The 12,108-nt window shown below is 37.1% G+C and overlaps 1 protein-coding gene across 1 annotated transcript in view; it reads left to right on the forward strand.

Annotated features, from left to right (window-relative positions):
* The first annotated feature begins 4,428 nt into the window (after positions 1 to 4,428).
* The window catches only part of LOC129773295 (forkhead box protein G1-like), a 34,328-nt gene continuing 26,648 nt past the window's right edge, over positions 4,429 to 12,108 (forward strand). The window contains exons 1-2 of the mRNA XM_055776892.1: positions 4,429 to 4,901; positions 5,001 to 5,800. Of these exons, the coding sequence (XP_055632867.1) occupies positions 5,277 to 5,800 (524 nt within the window). The 5' untranslated portion in view covers positions 4,429 to 4,901; positions 5,001 to 5,276. The remainder of the gene's footprint in view (positions 4,902 to 5,000; positions 5,801 to 12,108) is intronic.

The following is a 12,108-nucleotide window of genomic DNA, read 5'->3' on the forward strand; positions in this document are numbered from 1 at the left end:
TGTTATTCGTTATGATAGATGCGTAGATATATCTCCTATCAATTGATGCAAACACCTTTGCGATTTATTGAGAAATGCTCGAGTTATAAGCGTTCCAAATCTTGCATTTTTTCCTACTTGTTCAGTGCCTAGATTTTCATTTCACCCCCTATATCTTCCGGTTAGACGTAGTCCTACGTCAAAAGAAGAACAAGTCATGTTCATTGTTTCGTATCCAGAACGATACTGAAAGTTTGCCTTTCCTTCCTTTCCTTGTTGAATTAAAGAGGCTTTAAGCTTCTTCAGTTCATTCGTCTCTAGCCTTCAAAAAGGCCCTTGGAAGACTCTACTCTTTCCTCATATTACTCTCCACCCTCATTGCCTTGAGAAAACCATTTGATCCCTTGCCGTCCAGCTCGCCCAGCAACGGTGTTGTCCAGTCGGTGTCCTCACAAAGAATGAAGTTTGCCTCAGCAAGATCCACTGTTTATATTCTAGGCGAGTATTCCTCTTCGTTCTTCTTCGTTTCCTTTGTTCACGGAGACATCTTACGATTTCCCCTTCGTTGCTCGTCGATAAGTCGCTCGTTATTGACAGCTCTGTTCGGGAAAGCACACAAATGGACAGAACAAATGCATGAGGAAATGGGAATGCTTCCAATTTTCATCAATTTAAACCATATACAGACTATGGGATTGTAATGCATAGTATATCAAACCAATCTTAGGGAATTTCCGATTCGTTTGGTATGTAAATCGCAGGAATCCGTTTTTTTTTTTTTTTATATATATAAATCGTTTATTTTTACAGGCTCAGTTACATTAGTTTAAAGGAGCCGAATTCTTAAGTATATGTTTTAAAACTATACATAAATAATTTTCCTAACACTATGGTTAGTAAGGTGGAAAACCGATTACTCGCGGTTTACTCGAGTTTAGAGGGTGACATCTTTCAGGAAAGGGATGGGATATAAGGGAATTGTTACAATGTTGATGATCACACTCGATTCTTAAATCTATTGTATATTTACATTTCAACTTATTTTACTGTTTATACCATGGGGGCCAAGGTAGGAATCCGTTCACGGCAAAAATAGTTATTAACGTTAACTTTATTTCATAAAAACGTGACCTGTTTTCTGATTTGGCACCCTTAATGAAAGACGTAGTTCTACATCATAAAACCAAACGAATTAAATCGCACACCCAATAATCGAAAACAAAAACGGTGCACTTCCGCACGGAAACTTTAATTTTTGATTGAAATCCTTGTGTAAGAATGAATACAAGAATATATCAATTAAATATTTTTCAATGTGCCTGTTATTGCGTATTAGGCTGAAAACACTTTTCCGTTTGATCAAATATGTGGAAAAAATTTTGGCGACAGTGCATCAATTTCAATGCCGCGGGAAGTTTGTTCTCAAAACATTTATTATTGTTTCTGAACCATCCCCTGTTGAATGTGAACCACTGCGTCCATTATTCTGAACTATTGTGGTATATCCCATTTTTTTTGTACTCCGCTTCAAGCTTACCTACTGCTTATTGATGAAGAAGTAGACTGAAAGCTATAGCGAGATAGGTGCCAATCAGGAATACTCTGTTTGATAAATTTTATAATCCTGATTGGCGACGCAGACCAAATTTCCTTGGGCTCCAGAATAGCCTTATCAAGGTATTTAAGTCTGCGTCTAGTTAGAGCTCCACAATTACAGAGCAAATGTTCCGAGGTTTCGCTTTCGGTATTACAAAAACGACAAATATCATCTTGCACTAAACCTATGTTTTTGAGATGGTATTTACTCGGACAGTGTCCTGTTATAAGGCCTGTGATTGTGCCTAAGTCTTTCTTATTAAGACTCAGCAATTGTTGAGTAATTTTAATACTCGGCGTGATAAATTTTTTTGACTGGTTAAGTTGTACCGCCAACCAGTTGGCTAACACTTCCCGGTCTTCCCAGTTCTTCAGCTCACCTTTCAACACACAGTCAGATATTCCACAGAATGGTTCTAGACCAGTGAAAGGTGAGCTTGAGCCGTTCCTGGCAAGTTCATCTGCTCGCTCGTTTCCCTCTATTCCACAATGGCCAGGAATCCAGTACAGTTGTACCGAACTTATCCGACTTAGTTGCCGTAAGAGGAGAATGCATTCCCAGACAATTTTTTTTAAATTTAAAAAATTTTTAAAAATTTTTTTTAAGCATTTAGAGCTTTAAGTGCCGCTTGACTGTCTGAGAATATGCAGATGTTAGCATGTCTATATTTTCTTTTAAGGCAGACATTTGAGCATTCTATTATCGCAGCTATTTCTGCTTGAAAAACTGTTGGCCAGTTTCCCATAGCTACAGAGATTTTTGTTCTGGGACCATACACTCCAGCACCTGTTCTGATTCCCATTTTTGACCCATCAGTGTAGAACATGATTGAACCATTACGAACACTGGGACCGCCTTCATCCCATATTGAACGAGAAGGTTCGATTACACTGTATGGAATGTCGTAGTTAGTCCTAGGTTCCATCCAATCACTGTTCATCTCTGAGGATGGTCCTACGGGTAAGAGATTCAGGATGCTCAAGTGACCAATTTTGTCTCCGTCTAGTATTTTTTTCCATTGTTTAAGCTTTAGAGCGCTTTTCTTAGCCTCTAGCTGAACATGTTGGTTCAGAGGTAGTAAGTGAAGGATAGCCTCCAGTGCCTTTGAGGGTGTGCTTCGCATTGCTCCAGTAATTGCAATGCATGCTAGTCGTTGGAGTTTGTTTAGCTTTTTTGTAGCTACAGTCTCCTTGGTCTTTGGCCACCAGACTAATGAGGCATTTCTGAACCATTTTAATATTTCGAAATTTTAACATAGCATTTGATCATTTGCCTAATTTATATGCTGTCTTCACAATTCAATGTAATTTCATTTGTTTTAGTGGATTCGTATATTCACGATTATGAGAGAATAAGCAAATTAATGCCGACGGTTGGAATCAATGTCCTAGAAAAAAGGTAATGAAGATGGTCGAGTTTCGAGCGACATAGGATGCGCTGCCATAACTATTTCGCAAATAGTGACGTCAGTCGTTGTGTTTATCATTGATTGCTCACCGCATCCATGTAAAAGTGCTATTTTGAGGAAGTAATTTATCAATTAAAAACGGCTAATGTAATAGCGTGGAGTGAATATTTGTTAAATCACGTCGAAAGAGACGGATAAAAGTGATATTTCCATGTGCCATTTTCACTCCCCCACGTTCATATAAACAAACGAAGTTTCATTATATTACTGTTATGAAGTTGATGTTTCGAATGCTCTCAGTGTCGGTGTGTATGTTGTGAGATAATAATCGCCAATTAATCAAAATTTCACCGAACATGTTACTGCTTTCGAGAGCTAAGCATACGACTGTTCTCTGGACATTTTTACCACATGAATAATCGAAATAAGCCACGATATAATTGTCGTCTGTTAAAAAACAATCAGTTGAATGATTCCATGAGAATTTTTGGCTCAAATTATCATACAACCGTGAGTACTTTAAACATTGTTTTGTTACTTCCATATACATTCCATGTTGAATGCAAACAATTACGACACGATATTTTGCTCGCCAATACAGATACACTTCGCCTACTGCTCCACCTCTATATGTACTTTATTGGGTTGGAATATAAAAATATTGAATTATGATTTAAAATGTAGTTGAGAAATGCGTCTATTATAAAATCTTAAAAAGTCCGATTTATATAGATATTAGCTATTCTTATGATTGTTGACCTTCCCTCTTCTTCGGAATCATGGCAAACACAACAGGAAAGTGGAAACTGCTCAAAACACAATAAGTCACTATTTATCAGTCCGAGGAACGCGTCCTGGTTGACCCCAACCCTGACACCGTGGAACACCTTTGCAAAAATACACTCAAATTAAGTTTGCACCAAATCCTGCCACTCGCAACACCAATCCTAGGCTCTAACATCTTGTGATTGAGGAAAAACATTGAAATCCGAGAAAAAAATACATAATTTTCCTTTCACTGCCGCGGCAGCCATAGCGAAAATGTAAGTACTGCTAGTCGCACCACGGATTGAGGGGTTGTTTTCACTTCCCTCATCCACTCGGATACGAACACATCATTATTTGTTCCTATCGAGTATGTAACTGTAGTGGTGCTATGTACCAGCAGGCGATGAAGCCAATACAATCGTGAATATTGTGCTCTCGCTCACTCCACCATGTTTCCTCCTAGGTCTCGAGAGCAATCGTATGAATTATAGACACACCCAATTATTTCCTCTCTTTCGTTTCTGTTGGACAGGATATGGAAGGGATCTTTCCTCAATACAAGCACACATAGCGTAGCTACCGTTTAACTAATATCCCATTTGGCATTTGGCGCTGGCGTGGTTTCGCCTAAAATAAATGTTTTACTTAGCAAGGAACACAGTTTTCACAAGTTTTTGAAGCCAGAGTCCCGAGTAGAGATTTCTCGCTGTGAAACTACGCAGCGGACTGGGGAAGAGTGGTGGCACGGTATTGCGAGGGAACATTTTCTTCTGTGTGTTTTTTGTTGTTGCCATCGCATTGGTACTTAGGTGTGGAGGTTACAATACAATCTCGCGCTCGAACATGGCTTACTTGGGATTGGGTAAGGCCTGGCCGGATGGTCACGGGCTGGATGTGTTTGAGAACAGTCGCGCGAGGGGTTGCACATTCGGCACGAGAAGGAAATTATTACAACATAGCAAAAGGATACACCAATTGGGCGGAGGGTAGAGCAGTGGCGTGGTGGGCACCGAACGGAGGAGGAGGAAAAACATCCGTATCCTGTGTCGATGTAGTTGAGAGGCAACGAGTGCCTACGAACGAATAGATAACATTTAGTTACGAGTTTTTGCATACGCCACACGCGCGCGCCTTTATCCTGTGCCATACGTGAGCGCAAAATTTTCACAATTTTCCACAAAGTTAAAATAACATTTTCATTTTTCTCTCGAACGCCAACGCGCGACGTGGTATCTCCGGACCGTGTAGCTACTCGGAGAGTAGCCACCGAAGGGATCTGTGCTTTTAGTGACAGGGATAGTGGAATGCAGAATAAGTGTTCAGTAGATCATCTGCCTCGTTTCGGAGTGGTTCGCTCGACAGATACTTGCGTTTTGATTGGATAATCGAATTTTATAAATTTGTAAAGGTGTGATACATTAGTGAATATTATCACGGAAAGGTGAAGGGATATAATGACATCAATGTGAGTACACTGATTGAAGATTGAACAAGGGTGTTGAACCTTTCAAACGTAGAACAAAAATGCATCCCTCTGTGTCACCTCTTTCGTCTTCGTCCCCGTTGGATCTTCGACCAGTGCTTGGTGGAGCAGTAGTGTCTTCAGTGCATCACACACATGATCCAACTGCTATCAGGATTCATAGTCCCACCAGCGTTGGCAATGGAAACAAGCAACAGCATTCCCACCCGCAGCATCCCCATCTTCATGGGCACCATTCACATCATCATAACCAGCATCATCAGGGTACTCCAAACGGAAATAGTAGCAACAGTAGCAGCAGCAACAGCAGTGGCAGTACCACTTGCGGTAGCGGCAATCATGATAACAACAATAGTAGCAATCAACAGGAAGACACGGATGGAGCCACCACCGGTGGTAGTACGAGTAACAACAGTACCAGCGGAACAGGAAATTCAAAATCTTCACGCTCTCAGGCGCTGGTGAAGCCACCTTACTCATACATCGCACTTATCACAATGGCAATACTGCAATCACCTCAGAAGAAGCTGACACTCAGCGGGATATGTGAATTTATCATGAGTAGGTGAGTCTTGAACCTGGTTTTGTTAAGTTAAATCGAAAAAGTTTGATTAATTATTGAGTCGTCAGGGCAAATTTTCTTTAGTGTTCATAAAAAATACGATGAACATTATTTAACACTAATTAATGTGGAGAAGAGAATGGGCATTCAATTTAATCTCAAAAATTGGTCTCCAAGAAAGTTTGAAGGTTCTTACCTTTCTTGGTTTAGCAGATCATATCACGTTAGTCGTAAGAACACTCTTTTCAAGAATCATCAGTTTCTGATGATCTTACACTTACAGTAAGTGTTCCGATGTTTCAGCTTCAAGATTACATCTGCAATGTCGGAAAGAAAAAAGGATTATGCAAACTTTTTAATTTTTTTTTTTTTTTTTGAAGATTCACTACAATTTGATTTCAAATTGCAGTGAACGTATTTCTTCCAATGGAAATGATGTAAACAAGACGTTGTTTGCATTCATTTTCAAATTTCTATTACTTCAATTAATTTTTGTTTCAAATTTCAGTGATTCAGCTTATGAAATCAAACAGTAAACAGTATTACAAAGCCTTGTAAATAATAATATATCCCAATTTTCAAAAATCAGGATGAAAGCATATTTTTATTTTTATATTCATTCAATTTTATATGCACAGTTTTTTATCCACAGTCTTTCGTCGTCTTTCACGCAGCTTTGTCTTGTACCGAGATTTATTCTAGATCAGTATCTCGATGTAGTCATCATCAGTGGCACGAGTTTTGCGAACAACTTAATATAACTATGTTCTTTAAAAAATAGAACTTTTTTTCTATCCAAAATATATATTTTTATTAAGGCTCATATGGCGTCAACCAGATGGGGCCGGGTGTTCAATATTTCGACAATTATTGTTACATTTGTTAATATATAAACAAATGAATAACATGTATTTGGTAAAAACTCTCACAGAAAAGCCAGTGTTCCACCGGATCATTCGATCGCTGATACTTTTAAGAGCATTTAATTTAATGTATCATAGAAATGCGAACCGGGGAGCTGTTATGACAGTTCTCATTTGCAACCAGGAAAACTTTGGGAGGGCTTCCAGTATATTTATCACGGATCATTTTATTCTTATAAAGTAAAAAGTACCAAAATCAGGAATAATCAGGATCATCTCTGAAAAATTAGGCAAATCAGAAACATTCCGAAAAGTCTGAGAATCTCTGACCATAAATCGTTTGGGCATACTTTCGACCAAATTATGAATTATTTGTTGAGGAATCGCATCCCACGCTGTTTGCATACCCGTCCAAAAATCGTTAAAATTTCTCCGTGAATCCAATGAAAATTTTCAATCCAGTATTGTCCACAGATGCTCAATGGGTTTGGGGTCTGGTTACTGCACAGTGGGGCGAATCCATACAAAGGGCGGCCAAGCATCGTTTCTAATATGCTTCTTCTTCTTCTTCTTATATGGCACTAACGTTCCTAGAGGAACTCCGCCGTCTCAACGTAGTATTACTTGTGTCATTTTCATTAGTACTTAGTTGAGATTTCTATGCCAAATAACACGCCTTGAATGCATTCTGAGTGGCAAGCTCTAGAATACGCGTGACCACAGTGCAAGTCAGAGGAAATTTCTTTGAAGAAAAATTTCCCCGACCAGAACGGGAATCGAACCCGAACCCCCGGCATGTTAGGTTTGACGCTAACCACTCGGCCACGGTAGTTTCTAATATGCACTGAGTGTTAAATTGTTTTGTTATTATTTAGATTTCATAAAAAATATTCTACCCTACTTTTATTCCTTTTTTTTAATCACGCATTTTTTTATAACTTTTGAATGATAAATTTTGTGATTTATGTAATCTTTATCTTCTAAAGATTACTGTGATACGAAAATTTTCATCGATGGATTATTATGATTTTGATTTAATTAAATAAAAGATAAAATTTAAATATTAAGAAAATATAGTTCAAACTATTTGTAATCGCTTTTCTCACTAAAACGACTATTTGTGCAGTTTTGGGCTACGGCGGACAAAGTTTGCTAGAAAACTTATGTTTTTACCTAAATTTTGCATGTAGTCACAACCACGGCAAACTGCGGCAACAAAACTTTTAAGCTTTTTTGAGGTTTCCAACAATAAAAAATCCTTTTTTTACATTATTTTCTTTGTCAAGCTTAGTATGAACAAAATTTTAAATATCTAATAAAAAAGGCTTGTTTTGTATAGTTTTTCAAAAAACTTTTCCTTGAACGCCAAAAAAATCCATGCTATCATTGAATCTGCAGAGCGTTTCAAAGTAATGTACTTTCTTTCAAAAAATTGTCAAAACCGTCAATATGCAACTTGGGATTTAAGCATTTGAATATTATAGAAAGAAACGAAAAATATTACGAAACAGCTGACGCCATTTTTGTTTTTTGCCTGATGGCCAGCGATTTCCCACTGTGGACTGGAGTGGCCTCAAGCATTTTAATCTTTTGGAACTGGAAAAAGCGCTAACCTTCGAGGTGTGCTTGAGTTCATTGTCCTGTTGGAAAATACAGCCTTTCATATTCATTTTCTTGAGTGACGACTTTAAGTTTTCTTCCAAGACATTGACGTAGGATTCACCAGTTAGCTTTCCATCGATCGTGACAAGATTGCCCCCAATGAAAAACAGTCCCACACAAGCAGTGGTTCACCTCCGTATTGACCTAATGCTTGAGTAAATCTGGATAGCAGACACTCAGACTTCAGGCAACGAGTTCGCGATGTTTCTTCGTTTTTTTAGCTCAAACTTACTCTCACCGATCCAAACAATTTTCTTCCAAAAGTCAGTAGGGCGAGAACCATATTTCTTTGCGACATCCATGTGCTTTTTGATATTGGCTTTCCGTAGTAATACCTTTTTATTTTCGAAGAAGTTCTGGGGACCTGATTCACGAAGTCGGTTGCTCACAGTTCGACTAGTTAGGTTGAGGCCCAATTCTTCCTAGCTCGCTCACCAGATTTATCGGGATCCGATCGAACCAAGCGGCGATCTGTGTGAACTGCGGTTTTACAAGACCTTCCATCTTCCGATTTCCGCTCTACTGTGCCCAGCGTATTATGATTTTCCATGATTTTCGAAATAGCTCCGATCGAAATACAGGGTAACTTCGATATAACGTACATTTTACTTTCAAAATTGTACGTTGTATCGAATTGTACGTTATATCGAAGCATAATAAAGAACTCAGAAATGTAGCTTATATTACTTTATTGTGTTGCTGTTTACGTAAGGTTAATGAATAAATTCAGCTAGAAGACGAAGCCAACCTTTCTCATGTTTCCCTTTGTACTGTTGATTAAAATTTGATTCATTTAGAATCCGGAATCATAAAAAAGTTGTACTTCGGGATTGGTCAAAGGTACAAATCAAGCTTTAGTATCAAAATACAGATAATTTATTGTTCTTTCAGAAAAACAATATTAAAAAAATTATTTCTTTGGACTTTGAAAATATGTACGTTATATCGAAGTAAAATGTACGTTATATCGAGTGACGTTATATCGAGGGTACGTTATAACGAGGGTACGTTATATCGAAGTTTCCCTGTACCATATTTTTCTGCGATTTCACGATAGTTCACATTCGCTTTCACTTCGGAAATAATCATCTAATATTTACATAGTTCGAAAATAACTTATGTCTATATTTCCATTTTCTGTATTTCTGTATGAAACCTGTCTGTTCCATTGGAATTAGTATGTCCGTGGTCCAGCTATCCCAGGTTATGTGTATAAACTTTAAACACATCGTTATAAAACACAAGTGATCTTGAACGTTTTTGAGAACCACCATTTTCTCCTACGCTGCTATTGAATTCAATCACTATGTAGGGAAGTCTGAAATTAGTCCAGTCTCCATTCATGCTTACTGAAGCGTTTAGTTTTTGATCTTTAAGATTTCAATGCAGCTTTTCCTGTTGCTCATGTTGGAGCAAAGGTAGAAGATATAGAAGAATATCTAGAACTTTCGAGTGCACTGGTCATTGCTCCAGTTATTGACAAGCATGCCAATCGTTGTGGCTTATCAAGCTATTTTAAGCTGATAATTGTAATAATTTTATGAATTCCTAAGCTAATAATTGTGTAAATTGGATATGATTATACTTTAATGTGTGCAATCAAGCGCTCCTCTTGACATCGAGTAAATTCACAACAACGCAATTGACGGGATGTAAACACTGCACTACAGAGAGAAACCGGGCAAAAGTTTGGGTAATTTATACTAAGTGCGATAACAGTTACAGTTCATTAAAACGGTAACAATAACTTCGTACTTACGCTTTGCTTCGAGCAGATCCTGAGTATAGTATTTACACAGTATTTCTCTTGGTTTGAGAACTATTGTCTTGACCCAGTTATACACAAGGTTATGGTAATTACACTAAAAAAAGGATTCTCCGGAAAAGACGTTCTGGTTTTGAACAATCCTCGTTTATTTTTTTCCTTTTTGAAAAACAAATAAACACCTATTTTATTAACTCACTTCTCCCGATTTGGATAGTTTTGCTAAAAAAATATTGGAAACTAAAGTGTCAAAAGTATCTCTGCACGGTATGATAATCAAGGTAATCTTGTAAATCATCAATTTCCAACCTATAAATAAGCCTTTCAACAAATACTATACAATACATTCAATATACTTTTGAATTGAATCTGATAACGATTATGACGATAAAAATTTTCAAATTCAATAGTCTATAGTGACTTTCATTCTTTCACTCTGCTCTACAATGTATCTACAATGTAATCTACGAGTATTCAACCGTACAATATTTTTTTCTAAAAAGCTTTCCTTGTCGCTGGATCATCATAAAATACTCTGGGAAGTTGATAAGTTATCGTGGTATTATCATTACAAAATTTTATGTCTTTGAAAAAAGATAATAAGAAAGATATATTGATCAATGTCAACCAAACACGACAGTGTAGCTGCGATTGGCGTACCTTTATTCATTCATTGTTGCTCCTTATTTCAGCGAAATGAGAGAAAAAAAAAACAAATAAAATCAACAAAACAAGTACAGGGAACTTCGGTGTAACGTACCCTCGATACAACGTCACTCGTTGTAACTTACATTTTACCTCGATTTTTTAAATTATTCTGAAAATCTCCAAAAAATAGGCCAAAAGTAACAGTGCCTTTCTCCCAATGTATGGGAGACTTGTTGGTAGTTGTATGGACTTTCATATAATTTTTGTTCGGAGTACAAAAAAATATGTTTTTTGAGAAAAACGAATTTTAATTTCCAAATACTTTTTAAAATTTGTTTGCTAAAAACTTGAACATTTTCCTATATTTCATTGTCTGGCCAAAACTTTGTAGCTCTTATAGTTTTTAAGTTGGATTTTCTTTTAATGGCAAGCTCTTTTGACTTTTTTCGAAAAAAAATATCATAAAAACTTCAAGACCTACAAAAATTTGGTCTGAGAATGAGATATAGGAAATAATTTAGTTCTTCATAAAAAAATACGAAAAAAAATTATAAAAACTATAAAAAATATTTTAAAAATAAGAGTTAATTTTCCTAAAAAAATTTTTTTTTTAATTCTGAACGAAAATTATATGAATAGTCCATACAACTACCAACAAATCCCCCAAACATCGGAAGAAGGGAACTGTTACAGGGAAAAAGTTTTTTAACAAGCAAGCAGTCATTTTATCTATTTAAAACATTTAAAAGTCACATTAATCAACAGTATGAAGGGAAACGTCATGAGAAAGTTTGGATTCGCCTTCTAGTTGGATTGTTTAATATGATAAAGTGTCGGATGAATTCTCTTCTGTTGACACACAACATTACATCTATCAAAATGAGTAAAACACAAGAGTTCATTTCAAATGACGCGTGAACTTGATTTTTTAGCTTGAATCGTAAACAGTGTCATGACGCTATCTGTACATTCACAATACTGACTTGTTTTCAAAGTCTTTTGAAGTCTTTTGCCAATAAACAAGTTCAATTTTACTTCGTTGTCGACAATGTCAGAGTTTCCATATTTACCTGATTTCCCTTGGAAGAAAAGATGCAGCTGAGCGCTTTGCAATGCATCAGTGACAAAGTTTTAGCCATCTATTCTGCACATCGGCTAGTTTTCTGTCAGGGAATCACGGTTTCGTCCAGAATCTTCAACAAGTAGGTGAAACGCACTCAAACGATCTCAACTGCGAGTCTTCTAATCTGGTAACTACATTCCGATACCCGAAATAAACTGATACCAGATTACATGCCGACAGACCACGAGCTCGATCCCTCATACTTCCATACATGACAACGCCTTCGGCCACTTATCGTTGCTGTTCGAGT

The sequence above is a fragment of the Toxorhynchites rutilus genome, chromosome 3 (genome assembly GCF_029784135.1).
Source record: "Toxorhynchites rutilus septentrionalis strain SRP chromosome 3, ASM2978413v1, whole genome shotgun sequence".
Lineage (NCBI taxonomy): Eukaryota > Metazoa > Arthropoda > Insecta > Diptera > Culicidae > Toxorhynchites > Toxorhynchites rutilus.